The 17,140-nt window shown below is 33.6% G+C and overlaps 1 protein-coding gene across 18 annotated transcripts in view; it reads right to left on the bottom strand.

Moving 5' to 3' along the window:
- Nucleotides 1-17,140, bottom strand: part of CUL5 (cullin 5) — a 126,885-nt gene that overhangs the window by 52,191 nt on the left and 57,554 nt on the right. For 12 of the 18 annotated variants that reach the window (XM_086339073.1, XM_086339061.1, XM_086339072.1 and 9 more), the window contains 4 exons: nt 7,921-8,097; nt 6,496-6,637; nt 5,050-5,195; nt 4,887-4,967 (listed from right to left, as the gene is read on the bottom strand). Coding sequence is in view for 12 of the 18 variants with exons in the window: in XM_086339061.1 (XP_086195187.1) it covers nt 4,887-4,967; nt 5,050-5,195; nt 6,496-6,637; nt 7,921-8,097 (546 nt within the window). In the remaining 6 variants the exon portion in view is untranslated. The remainder of the gene's footprint in view (nt 1-4,886; nt 4,968-5,049; nt 5,196-6,495; nt 6,638-7,920; nt 8,098-17,140) is intronic. The other 6 variants (XM_086339066.1, XM_086339065.1, XM_086339069.1 and 3 more) reach the window with 1 other exon arrangement.

The following is a 17,140-nucleotide window of genomic DNA, read 5'->3' as shown; positions in this document are numbered from 1 at the left end:
AAAATTGTGTTTCGATTTTCATTTGTCTAGAGGTATTTCATGATTTCCTCTTTGATTTTCATCACGTACTCTTTGAAGTTTTAGGAGTATGCTGTTTAGTCTTCCCATTTGTTATTTTCCCATTTTTCTTTCTTTAGTTATACTAGTTACACACTATTGTCATTAAAAAAAAACAAACTTCTTGATAGAATTTCTATCCTTACAAATTAAGGTTTGTCTTGTGACCTAGTATGTGATCTGTCCTAGAGACATCCCAGGTACACTTATAAAAAATGTATTCTGCCTTTTTCCCCCCCATGGAATATCCTGTAGATAACAAATCCAACTCATCTATTCTTTTTTCAGGATCTCTGTTGCCTTACTGATTTTCTGTCTGGATGACATATCCACCCATGTCAGTGGGGTGTTAAAGTCTCCTACTATTACCGTATTACTGCCGATTTCTCCCTTTATATCTGTTATAATTTGCTTTATATATAGATGTTCCTGGATTGGGTGCATATATGTTAACAAGTGCAATATCCTCTTCTTGTATCATACCTTTTATCATTATATAATGCCTGTCTTTGTCTTTCATCATGGCCCTTGTTATAAAGCTTATTTTTTCTGAAATGAGTATTGCTACTCTTGCTTTCTTGTCATTTCTGTTTGCATGAAATACTTAACCCAACCCCTCACTTTCAGTCCCCTTTTAGAGAGAGTCTTTTGTAGGCAGCATATTGATGGGTCTTGTTTATTATCCAATCAGCCTCCTATGTCTTTTGATCAGAGCATTTAGTCCACTGACATATAAAGTAATTATTGATATGTATACACTTACTGGGGCTTCCCTAGTGGCTCATATGGTAAAGAATCTGCCTGTAATGCAGGAGACCTGGGTTCAACCTCTAGGAATTTAAGGAAGAACTGACATCTATATCATTTTGAGTAACAAAATTTAAGAATAAGAGGTATCTTCCCATTTTTTCAAATCTATTTTTGTGTCTTTGGAGTGTCTAAGGTTTTCCTCTTACAGGTTTCACAAATTTATTAAATTTTATACAAGTATTTAATTTTCTTTGTTGTTGCTGTAAGGTTTGTCCTAATGTTATAGCCTCTGTTTATTATTTGTATATACGAAGACTGATATTTGTATGTTAATTTTATATCCTATTACTTTCCTGAATTACTTTACAATTTGAGTTAGTTTTATCATCAACTGAAGTTTTTCCAAAGTACTATCATATCATCTTCAAAGTGAGAGTTTTCCTTCTGGCTTACCCATTCTTTTGCCTCTAATTGATTTCTGTCATTTAGTTTCATGGGCTAATACTTCTATTGCAATGTTAAACAGCAACAGAAATAATGGATACGTTGCCTTGTTAATGATCTTCATGGAAATGCCTCTTATGATTCTCCATAAAATAAGATACTGGCTTTAGGGCTAAGGTAGATACATTCCTGATAATATTCTTAATAAAATAAAAGTAAACTGAATACTTTATTAGCATCATAAAATGCATACATCATGCCAAAAAGAAGCATCATGCTTAATGGTGAAAATTTAGAAGCACTCCTTTCAAAGAGTGAAAGACAAAGATCCCAATATTATTAACATTTTTCTAAAATAAACCACTAGCAGATTTAATCCACTGAAGGAAAAAATGAGATATTTATACTAGAAAGATATAATCAGATGCTTGGAATACCCCAAAGAACAAAATAAAACTCTTATAAATAAGGAAGGAATTCAGTAAACTGCTAAGCACTATATGAATATTACTTGAAATGTGTATTTGGTCTTTATTAGGCCTGGCCTCATAACTGGGTACTACTTAGGTAAGACTTGTTCTATTATATAGAATACTAGTCCAGAAATTTGTTTTCTTGCATATAAATTATATGCAAGGTTTTGAAGATTAAGTCTTACAACTTTCAAACAAGGTAACATATATCATAATAATTTCCTAATTTTCAGAGAAAACACAAATGTCAAAAATGTACATACTTTAAAATTAAACTTTGGTGTGCACTGCTGTGTATGCATCATGCATACACGTATCCCCATATGAACTGATACGCAATTGTCCTCCACTAGTAAGAATAGCCTAACAGGTAAGTTTTGATTAAAATCAGTATCAATAAAGCATTAAGAGATAGCATACCATTTTCTGATGGCTAATAATTCCTCTAAAACAGAGTTTAGGCTAGTAAATTTGGTCTGAATAATTTTCAGGGATGGCAGTAATTCTTTTCTGATCTGATCTGATTCAAACTGTTCATACTTTGTGGAATTTTAAATTAGAACCCAGGACTTGGTGATTTTTGGTTTACTGTTCCTTCTATTAGAACTTATTTCATCTTAACACATCATTTCTCTTGGAAACAGAAACTGTAAATTAACAAATATATAACAAATATTATATATGTAGTATAATAGCCTTACCTCAATGAGATATATAATAACGTATCTGCATTAAGCCTAAATTCCCAGTGTTACAGTTAAGTCCACAGTTTTCATGCTTAATGTCTTCTCTGCACCAAATTTTGCTGTACAAACTATATAAGTGGTCACTGATTAATATTAATCTATGTTCCTAAAAGTTAGAAAAGTGATAACCTTTGGGGAAAAAAGATGGTAATAATAATTTGCAAGAGCATGATGGAAGGCTCTTAACTGCTGATAATTCTTGTTCTGGTGATTTCACAGGTACCTTCAATTTGTGATAATTCACTTATTAACCTCAGATTTCTGTACACTTTCCTGTATATATATTTCAATCAAAATAGTTAATTTATAAAAATAAACAGAAAATAAAAACAAACCATACAAACAGACTTCTCACCTCCCCAGTAAAGCACCATTTCTTTGCAAGCATATTATATTGCACTTAGATCTTTCTTGAAACAAAACAAAAATGTATCTTTAGACTCTAGAATCATTCAGCATGATAAGATGTTCATACTACTTGGATTCCTTGAAAGAGCAAGTTCACATCTTCTATCTCAAGTTTTTTCCCAAAATGTATAGATGCATATTTTAAAGTAGAGAGGGAGATTTAACTGTTCTATATAAGCTTTCATGTGTATTTGTTTATCTCTACCTTTCTCATTCTCTTTTTCTTCCTCTCTCTTATTCACCCTATTAATTGGACCTCTATAGTTGAATTTCTGTTCAGGTTACTATAAATATGATACAACTAAGATGTATAAACTATAGTATAAGAACAATTCTACCTTATAAAATTACAACATCCCCATCAAGTGATACATGCAGACCAATCAACTCAAAATATTCAAATCCCTCTAACTAAACTCATCTCTCTCCCTCACTACCAAGATATATTATTATACCAAGTCTCTCTGCAGCAGCACAATTCTCCTAAGCCAAAACCTCAGAAACATTGTTGATTTTAGCTATATCATCCCCATTCATAAGACATAATGTTCCACCTCTGGGAAGTCTGTTTCTACCCTCTTTCTTTCCATTTCCATTGCTATAACCCTATTTGGTACTCCAAATACCCTGCTTGAATTATTGCAAAAACCTCCCACTTCTAACCCAAGCTATTACCCACTCCAATTAATCTTTCATATTGTCACTAGATTAATCTTTCTGAGGGATAACTTTGAACATGGCATACTTGTTTTAAAAATATTCAATGGCCTTCCCTAACTTCTGAATGAAGCTCAAGTGAAAGTCACTCAGTTGTGTCCGACTCTGCAACCCCATGGAAATCTCCAGGCCAGAATACTGGAGTGGGTAGCCTATCCCTTCTCCAGTGGATCTTCCCAACCTGGGAATCAAACCAAGGTCTCCTGCATTGCAGGTGGATTCTTTACCAGGTGACCTACCAGGAGCTACCAAGACTGGTTTTAAATCTCTACAGAGAACTTCTAAAAACAACCATTACATATGCTCCCTTTTCTGCCAGTATCAGAGTTATTTGAAAGAGGAAATGTACTGCACATAATAAAAAGCAAAACAGACAAGAGAAAAAAGGTCCAACTCAGTCCAATTACTAAACAAATAAACATCACTATCACTCAAGATGGAAGAAGCCAAAGAAAAATCAGAAGTAAGAAAAAAGAAATCCCAACTGTAGTTCAAAAGTCTGGTTGTAAGCAAACTTGAATGTTACATTTTTGAATGTAAATCTAAATTTAGTTAGTAGGCTCCAAAAACTGAAAGAAACTAGAGGAAATATTACTTCTACATTAAATTTGATTCTTAAATTGCTTAACAAAGCACACTGTCACCCTCCCTGTAAGAGAAAACACCAGAATATATACTGTAGCATGGCAAATACCTCTGGTCATTTTTTTAAAATGAGGAACTTACAACATAAAACAAACACTATATAAAAGACTGATGTTCTCTTATCAAGTAATTAATATTTTATTTCCTACAAGAGAAGTATGAAAACATCTTCCCATAGTAACAAGAAATATCCCCCTGTAGTAATGATTTGGTGCTCACTCATTTGATGTTCGCAGACACTATTTTATAAAATGTAATTACCATGAATAGTGAGAATTAACTATATCTCTCAGGAGCATATTTTACTTGCCACCTGAAAATCCATAATATGATTAACTTTAGGTATGCACAAAATATAATAAAAGGTGACTGATTAAAAACTAAATAAATATAGAAAAGTCTAGAGCAGGAATGGCAAACAGATTTTATCTTGCACATCACCTCTGTGGAAAAATAATGAGTTCTGAATAAGGTGCCTTCTGAAGCTGTGCTTTGGCTCAGTGGGAAAGAATACTATAATCAATTAGTAATACTGGTCACAGGAGTGAGAAATGATAAATAATGTTACTTGCATCATGTAGTTGCCACCCTTGTGCTATTGCACTTTAAATAATGTCAAAAAACAAACAACTACGAAATTACTTACTGCTTCAACAGAGTTACATTCTCGTCTTGTTTCTAAATAACGTAGGGCTCGTTTTTCTTCTTCTTTTAATTTAGCATCTGCCTGTCCAGAAGCAAAATAGCAATCATTTTAAGAACATCAAGAAAACAGCTCAAATGATCACATATACTAGGTTCTGACTTACATATTTCATATAATTCTGTACACCATTTTGTTGTAAATACGAGGGTGCCTGTGTTCTATAAAATCTCTCTGTTGAATCCAAGTATGCCTTCTCAAAATTGTCCCTATAAATTTGGAGCTTATCCTCTGGATTAGAACAAAGGTTAACTGAAAAACAGAAAATAAAATTTTACTCTAATTATGATTGAAATCAGTATTTTGAGTACAATAAATGAAAAACAAATATTGAGGAGTCATGTTCAAGGGACTGTGACCATGCCCATAAGAACACACAGTCATATAAGACAAAATCCTTCTCTATAAAAAACTTGAAAAGGTAAAAACACAAAGGAGTAAAGTGACATATAGTACAGAAAATGTGAACTGTTTTTGAATGGGAACAAGACTGATGAATAACTGGATGATCAAGAAACCATTCACAGAAAAGATGGGATTTGAATGCAGTCTTTTGGAACAAATTAGTATTTACACTGGTTAGTAAATACTCAGAAGTAGAACAATACAAGATCAAACCAACATAAAACAATGAGGTTATCTGAATGGATTGTAAGGTTAATAGAAGATAAGGCAGAATGGCAAGCTGGGAATGTTTATGGAGAACCTCAACTCTCTGGTTAAGTAACCTAAATTTAGCATGGCATACCACTAAATGGGTAATACCAATACAACAGTACTTAAAAATTAATCTTGTGAAAGTATATGGGTTCAATGATAGCAACAGTATCACTATAAGAAGACTGTTTCAAAAGTCTAGAAGTAGAAATTAAAGAAGTCTAAGCTGGTGGCAATTGAAATAAAAAGGAAGAAATTTCAGGGACATGGCTAAAGAAAATATAGATTTTATATCTAAAGAAATACAAGGACAACACAGAAAGCAAGTCAAAGATAACCAAAGGTTCATTAATATAAAATCTTCTTACTGAAAACTAGTTTGTGTCAGACATCCTATGATCAGTAAAGATACAGTGTCAAGAACACAGTTAAAAATGCTAAAGTATTATGACAGGAAAGCATAGGTACTATGAAGCACCTGACCTAGTCTGGGAATTAGGAAAGACCTCTATGAGGAAACAGAGGATTTGACTGAATGAATAAGAAAAGTCTGGAAAGGAATGTACACACATGAAATTAACTGATGCCCTAAAAATATAAGTTAAAAAAATGGTTACTTTTTATAAGCTAGAATTTTAGGACTGTTTCTCTAATTTACATAGCTAAAAAGATTTACTAGCTAAGAGATGAGTGAAATGGAGAAAATAAATATTAACTACACAAATATGAATTTTTCCAGGTTTCATTGAAGAATATCTTTTCTGTACTCTTAAAGCATAGGGCACTAAAAGCAGATGTCACTATATGCTAACAAACATAACTGTGATAGTACTATTCTATAATTGTCTTAGAATTTCCATGAAGAGGATATTTGATCATAAAGTTCAGAACATACCATAGGATTCTCTTACTCCAATGACAAGCTGGGAATCAAAAGCTTCTCCTAACCTTTCAGCATGGACCAGCTTCATTGCACTATCTTGAAGTCTGTTTTTTATATTTGAAAAGATTGATTCATTCCATGTATCTAGCATGAGCTAGGAAAAAAAGAACAAAATAGGCAATCATTTTAATTATTAATATACCAAGTACCATATATACACACAAAAATTTTAAGTACAAATGCTAAAAAAGGAAAGCAAACTCTTAGTCCTACATTCACTTGAATACTATAGGAAACCAATATATTTAAATTTGGTAAATATCATCTGGTAAACAACAGCAAAGAACAAGTGTTTGTTAGAGTCAAACACAACTGGATTTGAATTCCAGCTGTTATTTATATGTCTCCTTTCTCAACTGTAAAATAGTGAAAATAACAGTACAAATTTCATGTGTTTGTTGCAAAATTAAACATGGTAATACATGGAAAATGTTACTTTCTCTATATAGTTCGAAGGTTGAATTTTAGAAATAATGATATGTGTTTGGGACATTCATATGCATAGCTGTATAAAATATGATAAATGGGAAAAGGATAAATTGAAAATACGTTTGATAATAAATCACAAAAGAATATACAAATTTACTTTATAAATTTTCTATTTATGGAAAGAGCACATACATACTCATGAATATGCTGTCAGTATTAGCACAAACTTTAAGGCTGGGAAAAGGCAACAAAGTACAGGCCACTCTGAATGCCTATGTTGGTTGCTATAACCAGTGAGGTGTTCAACGTTCAAACGGAATATTTTACTTTTAAAATCTGTGGTTCCATTTGATTCTCACAAGTAGAAATACATATGTATTAAATACATATGAAAAACAAGGACAGCAAAGTTAGGTTGTAACTGATTGAAGAACTGAAAGGGAAATCTGGAACTCTTCAATTTCAGAGCTGAGTTCTTTCTATTAATTCATGAGTTGTCACTGGGCACAGAGTTTTTACAGCAGTTTAGCCACAATTAAACACAAAAATTCCAGAAGGTAATATATTAATGGAAGGATTTTTTGAACAGAAAAAAAGTAATTTAATTTATAAAAAAGTAAAAGTATAAAAAAGAAGGAAATAAAATTCTGAAGATAAAACTAGGAAAAGGAGAAAATGAAACAGAAAAGGAGAAAATGAAAAGGAAAAGCAAAGGCGGTAATGTCTGAACACAGATCTACAGCTTAAGACCACATAAAAGAAGAGAGAACTAAAACTAAAAGTAGATGAAAGAAAAGCAGTATTAGTCAATACAACACAGCAAAAGCCGAACAAGAGTTTGTTTATATGTGAAGTAGAAAAACCCATTTCAGTGCAAATTTATTTCAAAAGTCTTCAACTCATCCTATTTCTGAAGAATATTAGGGAAAACTGAGGAAATTGACTTACCTTTCTAACAATACTGTCTTCTACATTTGATTTTTTATTGCTGCCCTGTTTACCCATTAAAGTAATCTCTAGTTGACAGAAAGGCTTCGGTAAAATATCACACTGTGTAAAGAATTTTCGCCATTCAACAATGTAAGCTTTTAGCAAAGCTGTATCATCTTGATGGCTCAGTACTCGCTGAAAAAAAGAGAATCAATTTTAAATAAATACAAGTGCTAAAAGAAAAATAAAACATATTCATGCCATCATAAATTTAGGTTATTGTATACTCTAAATTATACCTAAAAGAAATTAAAACATATATATATATATACACAAGAAAAAAAAACATATCATGCCATAAATTTAAGTTATTGTATACTCTAAATTATACCTAAAAGAAATTAAAACTTATGTATATACGCAAGAAAAAAACTATACTATACTATAGTATAGTTCATTACTATAATGAACATTTTACAATATATACAGATGTTGAATCACTACATGGTATACTAATAAAATGTTATGTGTCAATTATATTTTAATTAAAAAAAAATCCTATATCCTTTTAGCTATTACCTTCCTACTCTCCTCCTTTCTTGCTTGCGCCCTCCTCACCTAGCCCTAAGTAATCACTAATTTATTTTCTGTGTCTATATATTTGCCTGTTCTGGGCTTTCATATGGATGAAACTATATAATATGTAGACTTTTATGACTGACTTCTTTTACACACCACAGTGTTTTCAGGGCTCATCCAAGTAGTATTGTAGGTCAGTACTTTATTCCTAAATACTATTCCATTTCATGGACATAACATATTTTATTTATCTACTTATTCACTGGTGAACATGTGGATCATTTCCAACTTTTGGCTATCATGTACAACGCTACTATAAATGGCTGTCTACCAAAATAAGAAAATGTTCACAAAAAACTTATGCACACTTACCAAAAAAAGAGAGAGAGGATTCAAATATCTCAATTCAGAGATGAAAGAGGAGACACTACAACTGATACCACACATGTAAAAAGGATCATAAGAGACTACTATGAACTACCGAATGCCACCAACAAACTTGACAATCTACTAGAAATGGATAAATTCCTAGAAACATACAATCAACCAAAACCTTTTTGTGAAGAAAAAGAAATGTACACAGATTACCGGTAAGTTATTAATATGTCATTCACAATTTAAAAATTCCCAAGAAGGGAGACTGGTTCAAGATGGTAGAGTAGAAGGACATGTGCTCATCTCCTCCTGCAAGAGCACTGAAATCATAACTAACTGTTGAACAACCTTCAACAGGAGGATGCTGGAACCCACCAAAGAAAGATACAAAAGACAAAGGGAAAGTTGCAACAAGACGGCAGGAGGGGCACAATCACAATAAAATCAAACCCCATACCTATGAGGTGGGCAGCCCACAAACTGGAGAACAATAATACCAAAAAAGTTTTCCCACTATTGTAAAGGTTCTGAGCCCCACATCAAGCTTCCCAGCCTGGAGATTCTGGCAAAGGGACAAGGAATTCCCAGGGAAACTGAAGGCTAGTGGGATTGGATTATAGAACTTCCACAGGACTGTGGAAAACAGACTTTGCTCTCCTGGAGGGCAGACACAAAATCTTGTGTGCATAAAGAACCACAAGAAAGGAGTAGTGATCCCATAGGAGATTGAGCCAGACTTACCTGCTACTGTTGGAGGGTCTCTTGCAGAGGTGTGAGGTGGCAGTGGCTCATCATGGCACTGACAGCAGCAATCCTAGGAAGTGCCACTGACACTGGAGGATGCCATGTGCCCTACCATAGAGCCTATAGACTCCAGGGTTCCATCGCTTCAGGCTAAACAACTAACAAGGAGGGAGCACAGCCCATCCATTAGCAGAAAATGGGATTAAAGTTTTACTGATCATGGTGCTGCCCACCAGAGCAAGACTCAGTTTTTCCCACTGACAGTCCCTCCCATGAGGAAGCTTGCCCAATCTTCTTAGACAGCCTCATCCACCAGAGGGCAGACAGAAGAAGCAGGAAGAACTACAATCCTGCAGCCTCCAGAATAAAAACAACAATCACAAAAAGTTAAATAAAATGAAAAGGCAGGGGATTACATCCCAGACGAAGAACAAGATAAAACCCCAGAAAAGCAACTAAATGATATGGAGATAAGCAACCTTCCAGAAAAAGAATTCAGAATTATAACAGTGAAGATGATCCAGGATCTTGGAAAAAGAATGGAGAGGATGCAAGAAATGTTCACCAAAGACCTAGAAGAACTAAATTAAAAACCAACAGAGATAGACAACACACTAGAAAGAATAACAAAATAATTGTGGTAAGAGAATGGATAAGTGACCTGGAAGATGGAATGGCTGAAATCACTGCTGCAAAACAGAATATAAAAAGAAGAACGAAAAAAAAAAAAGGACAGCCTAAAAGACCCCTGGGACAACCTTAAACACACCATTTGTATTATAGAAGTCTCAGAAGGAGAAGAGAGAGAGAGAAAGGACTCAGGAAAGTATTTGAAGAGATAACAGATGAAAACCTCCCTAACATGGGAAAAGAAATAGTCAACAAAGTCTAGGAAGCAGAGAGTCCCAGACAGGATAAACCCAAAGATGAAGACACTGAGACACATAGCAATCAAACTGCCAAAAACTGAAGACAAACATAAAATATTAAAAGCAATAAGGGAAAAATGACACACGCACAAAAGACATACAAAGGAACTCCCATATGATTATCAGCTGATTTCTCAACAGAAACTCTGCAAGTCAGAAGGGAGTGGCACAGTATATTTAAAGTGATGGAAGGAAAGAACCTATAAGCAAGAAAACTCTACCCAGCAAGGATCTTGTTTAGATTTGATGGAAAAATCCAAAGCTTTACAGACAAGCAAAAGTTAAGAGAATTCAGCACCACAAAACCAGCTTTACAACAAATGCTAAAGAAACTTCTCTAAGAAGGAAACACAAGAAAAACAAAAAACATACAAAAATAAGCCCAAAACAATTAAGAAAGTGGTGCCACCAAGGAAGCCCAATAGGATCATACATATTCACAATTATGTTAAATGTAAATGTATTAAATGCATAAGCAAAAGACACAGGCTGGCTGGGTGAATAGAAAAATAAGACCCATATCTACAAGAGACCTACCTCAGATCTAGGGATACTTACAGACTGAAAGTAAACAAATGGGGGAAGGTAGTCCATACAAATGGAAATCAAAAGAAAGCCAGAGTAGCAATATTCATATCAGACAAAACAGACTTTAAAACACAGACTGTTGTAAGAGACAAAGTAGGACAGTACATAATGATCAAGAGATCAATCCAAGAAGAAGATATAACAATTATAAGTAAATATGCACCCAATACAGGAGCACTCAACATGTAAGGCAAATACTAATAACCATAAAAGAAGAAATTGACAGCAATACAATAATAGTAGGCGGCTTAACCATCCCACTTTCATCAATGCACAGATCATCCACAGAACATTTATAAGGAAACACAGGCCTTAAAAGAATGACACATTAGATCTGATAGACTTAAGTGATATTTATAGAGCATTCCACCAAAAAGCAGCAGACTATACATTCTTCTCAGTGCACACAGAACATCCTCCAGAACTGATCACACGCTGGGCCACAAGGTGAATCTTGGTAAATTTAAGAAAACTGAAATCATATCCAGTATCTATTCTGATCATAACTCTAAGACTAGAAATAAACAAGGGAAAAAGAAACTGTAAAAAAAACACAAACATGTGCCAGCTATACAATATGTTACTAAACAACCAATTGATCACTGAAGAAATCAAAGAGAAAATTTAAAAATACCTAGGGACAATAATGATGAAAGCACAATGGTCCAAAACCTATGGGATAAAGCAAAAGCAGTTCTAAGAAAGTTTACAGCAATACAATCGAGAAACAAGAAAAATCTCAAATAAAGAACCTAAGCTTACACCTAAAGAAACTAGAGAAAGGAGGACAAACAAAACCTAAAGTTAGTAGAAGGAAACAAATTATAAAGATCTTGGCAGAAATAAATAAAATAGAGACAAAACAATCACAAAGGCCAATGAACTGAAAGCTGGCTCTTTGAAAAAATAAACAAAATTGATAAACCTTTAGCCAGACTCAGCAATATAAAAAGGCTGAAGACTCAAAGCAATAAAATTATAAATGAAAAAGAAGTTACAACTGACTCCAAAGAAACACCAAGGATCATATAAGACTACTATGAGCAACTGTATGCTAATAAAATGGACAACCTGGAAGAAATGGACAAATTCTTAGAAAGGTACAGTATCCCTAGACTGAATCAGGAAGAAACAGAAAGTATGAACAGACCAGTCACAAGCACTGAAATTGCAACTGTGACTGTCATTTAGAGAAGATTAACATTTAGAGAAGAGTCCACATCTATGCTTCTGAAACTGTTCCCAAAAAATTGATGAGGAAGGAAAACTTTCAATTTCCAAATTCATTCTATGAGGCCCCCATCGCCTTGATACAAAATCAGACAAAGATACCACACACAAAAAAGAAAATTATAGGCCAGTATCACTGATGAACAAAGATTCAGAAACCCTCAACAAAACACTAGCAATTTGCATCCAACAATACATTAAAAAGATCATTCACCATGATCAAGAGGGATTCATCTCAGGAATACAAGTATTTTTCAATATCTGCACAGCAATCTATATGACACGTCACATCAACAAGTTGAAGAATAAAAACAGTATGATCATCTCAATAGATGCAGAAAATTTTTCACAAAATTCAGAACCCATTTATGATAAAAACTCTCCAGAGAGTGGGCACAGAGGGAACATACCTGAACAGAATAAAGGCCATATACAACAAATCTATAAGTAACACCATATTCAATGGTGAAAAGCTGAAAGTATTTCCTCTAAGATCAGGAAAAAGACAAGGATGTCCACTCTCACCTTTATCCAACATAGTTTTCAAAGTCCTTGCTACAGCAATCAGAGAAGAAAAGAAAGTAAAGGGACTCTAAATTGGAAAAGAAGTTAAACTGTCACTGTTTGCAGATGCCATAATACTATACATAGAAGATCCTAAAGATGCCAACAAAAAACTACTAGTGCTCATAACTGAGTTTAGTAAAGGTGCAGGTTACAAAATTAATACACAGTAATCTGTTGCATTTCTATACACTAACAATGAAAGACTGGAAAGAGAAATTCAAGAAACAATTACATTTACCATCACATCAAAAAGAATAAAATACCTACAAATAAACCTACCTAAAGGGACAAAAGACTTGTACCCCAAAAACTGCAAGACACTGTTGAAAGAAAAAGACAAACAGATGGAAAGTCATACCATGTTCATGTGTTGGAAGAATCAACATTGTCAAAATAACTATACTGCCTAAGGCAATTTACAGATCCAATGCAATCCCTATCAAATTACCAATGACATTTTTCATAGAACTAGAACAAAAAAAATCTTAAAATCTATACAAAGACACATAAGATACCGAACAGCCGGGCAACCTTGGTAAAGAAAAACAGAGCTAGAGGAAATCCAGACTCCCTAACTTCAGACTATACTACAAGCTACAGTCATCCAAACAGTATGGTCCTGGCACAAAAAAACAGAAATATAAATCAATGGAACAGGATAGAAAACCCAGAAATAAATCCATGCACTTACGGTCAATTAATCTATGGCAAAAGAGGCAAGACTACATGTTGAAAAGACACCGTTCAACAAATGGTGCTGGGAAACTGGACAGCTACATGTAAAAAAAAAAAAAATTAGATAATTCTTTAATACCATATACAAAAATAAGCTCAAAATGGATTAGAGACCTAAATGTGAGACCGGACACTATAAAACTCCTAGAGGAAAACAGGCAGAACACTCTCTAACATAAATGGCAGCAATATCTTTTTTGATCCATCTCACAGAATAATGGAAATAAAAGCAAAAATAAACAAACAGGATGTACTTAAAAGGGTTCGCACAGCAAAGGGAACCATAGAAAAACAAAAAGAGAGCCCACAAACTAGGAGAAATGATGTGGAAAACAAGAGTCTCCAGAACTTACAAATACCTCATGATGCTTAACAACATCAAAACAAACAACCGAATCAAATATTGAGCAGAATAGTTAAATAGGCATTTCTCCAAAGAAGACATACAGATGGCCAAGAGAACATAAAAAGATGTTCAACATCACTAATTTACAGAGAAATGCAAACCAGAACTACAATGAAATATCACTTCACACCAGTCAAAATGGCTATCATCAAAAAATCCATAAACATAAATGCTGGAGAGGGTTTGGAGAGAAGGTAACCCTCCTACACTGTTGGTGGGAATGTAAACAGGTAGATATACTATAGAGACCAGTATGGAGGTTCCTTAAAAAGAATAAAAATAAAGCTACCATATGACCCTGCAGTCCCATTCCTGAGCATGTATCTGGAGAAAAACATGATCCAAAAAGGTATATGCACCTGTGTTCACTGAAGCACTGTTTACAATAGCCAAGACATGGAACCAACCTAAATGCCAGTCAACAGAGGAATGGATAAAGAAGATGTGGACATATATACAATGGAATATCACTCAGCCATTAGAAAGAGTGAAATAATGCCATTTGTAGCAACATGAATGGACCGAGAGACTGTCACACTGAGTGAAGGAAGACAGAGAAGGAGAAATATCATAGCACATCCCTTCTACATGGACTCTAAAAAGAAATGATACAAATGAATTTACTTACAAAACAGAAAGACTCATAGACTTAAAAGAACAAACTTATGGTTACCTGTACACACTGCTATATTTAAAATGGATAACCAAAAAATACCTGCTATATAACACATGGAACTCTGTTCAATACTATGTGGCAGTCTGGATGGGAGGGGAGTTTGGGGAAGAACAGGTACATGTATATATGTGGCTGAGTCCCTTTGCTGTTTACCTGAAACTACCACAACACTGTTAATCAGCTATACTCCAATACAAAACAAAAAGTTTAAAAAAATGATCTTGAGAAAACTGGTTAGCTCTTTGGAAAAAGAATGAAGTTAGATCCTTACTCCAAAGTATAATTCAAAATAAATTCCAAATAAACTAAGTGTCCAAAATAAAAAGAACTGGCTAATCAGTTTCTGGATGGAGAAATCCATTACAAACAAAACAAGAAAGGTGGAAGATACTATTAAAAAGATTAATAAAGATTTAGAATCTAAATGTTAAAAAAAATAAAATAAATGATACAAATAAACTTACTTACAAAACAGAAACAGACTCACAGACTTAGAGAACAAACTTAAAGTTGCAAGTGGGTAGGGGAAGAATGTGGGGAAGGGATAAGTAGATATTTCGGGATTGACTTATACACACTGCTATATTTAAAATAGTATTGATGTATGGTAGAAACCCACATACTATTATAAAGCAATTACACTTCAATTAAAAATAAATGCATTTTAAAAAATAATAAAATGGATAACCAACAAGGGCCTACTAAAAAGCACTGTGTAATTCTCCTCAATGTTACGTGGCAGCCTGGATGGGAAGGGACTCTGCAGGAGACAGATACATGTATATGTATGGCTGAGTCCCTCTCTGTTCCCCTGAAACTATCATAACAGTGTTAACTGGCTATATCCCAACACAAAATAAAAAGTTAAAAAAAAAAAAAGCTCACAAATACACACAGATCCCAATGGAAAAGGAAACTTCGTTTTCATTCTAATCCACCAATTACAAATGCGTTTTGTAGAAAAAAATATTTCCAACAAATAAAGTCCAAGATCAGATGGTTTCACTGCTGAATTTATCAAACATTTAAAGTAGAACTAATACTAATCCTTCTCAAACTCTTTCAAAAAATAGAATAGGAGGGAATACTTCCAAACTCATTTATTAGCCTAGCATTACCCAAATGCCAAAATCAGACAAAGATGCCAAAAGAAAATTACAAATCAGAATCACTGATGAATGTCGATATAAGGAATTCTGAAAAAAATCAGCAAGCCAAATTCCACAGCATCATACACCATGATCAAGTAGGATTTTATTTCAGGCATTTAAGAATAGGTTCACACTTAAAAATTAATGAATGTGATACACCACATTAACAAAATGAATTAAAACCATGATCATTTCAATGGATGCAGAAAAAAGCATTTGACAAAACTCAACACATATTTACGATTAAAAACTTTCAACAAAATGGGTATAGAGGGAATGTACCTCAACTTAATAAAGAACAAGCCCACAGCTAACATTATATTCAATGGTGAAAAGTTGAAAGCTATTCTTCTAAGATCAGGAATAAGACAAGGATGCCTACTCTTACCATTCCTATCCAACACTACTGGAAGCCTTATCCAGAGCAATTAGTTAGGAAAAAGAAAGAAGTAAAACTGTCACTACTTGTAGATGACATGATACTATATATAGAAAACACTACAGACTCCATTAAGTAATAAATTCAGTGAAGTTGCAGGATAGAAAAATCAATATATAAAAATCTCCTGAGTTTTTATACATTAATAACAAACTATCAAAAAGAAATTAGGGGGAAAATATCCCAGTTAAAATCTCATCTGAAAGAACAAAATATCTAAGAATATTAATAAATTTAAGAGGTAAAAGACCTACACTGAAACACTGATAAAAGAAACTAAGACACAAATAAATAAAAAGATATTCTGTGCTTACAGATTGTTAAAATGTCCCTACTACTCAAAGTAGTATAGGTTTGTTATAATACCTATCAGAATTCTAATGACATTTTTCACAGAAATAGAACCAAGAATACTAAATTTGTAGAACTATAAAAGACCCTGAATAGCCAAAGTAGTCCTGAGAAATAACAAAGCTGGAGGCATCATGCTTCCTGACTGCAAATTATTTTACAAAGCTAGTAATTAAAACAGTATGGTACTGGCATAAAAGGGTCTTCCCTGGTGGCTCAGAAATAAAAAATTCTCCTGCCAATCAACAGTGCTACAAAGAGTTGAACATGACTTACCGACTAAACAACAACAAATGGAAAAAAGTGAATACGTTTTTCAATAAAGTTTTTGGTGAAAATGAAAAATGCGCCTCTTATTTTTTACTTAAAAAAAAAGGAACCTTTTGGCCAACTCAATACAGCATGGTGACTACAGTTAGTAATAGAGTACACATTTGAAAGCTGCTAAGAAAAGTAAATCTTAAAAGT

This window comes from Bos grunniens, chromosome 15 (assembly GCF_055505025.1).
Source record: "Bos grunniens cultivar Pamir isolate PY7600 chromosome 15, Bosgru_T2T1.0, whole genome shotgun sequence".
NCBI lineage: Eukaryota > Metazoa > Chordata > Mammalia > Artiodactyla > Bovidae > Bos > Bos grunniens.
This window is presented reverse-complemented; position numbering and strand designations above follow the sequence as displayed.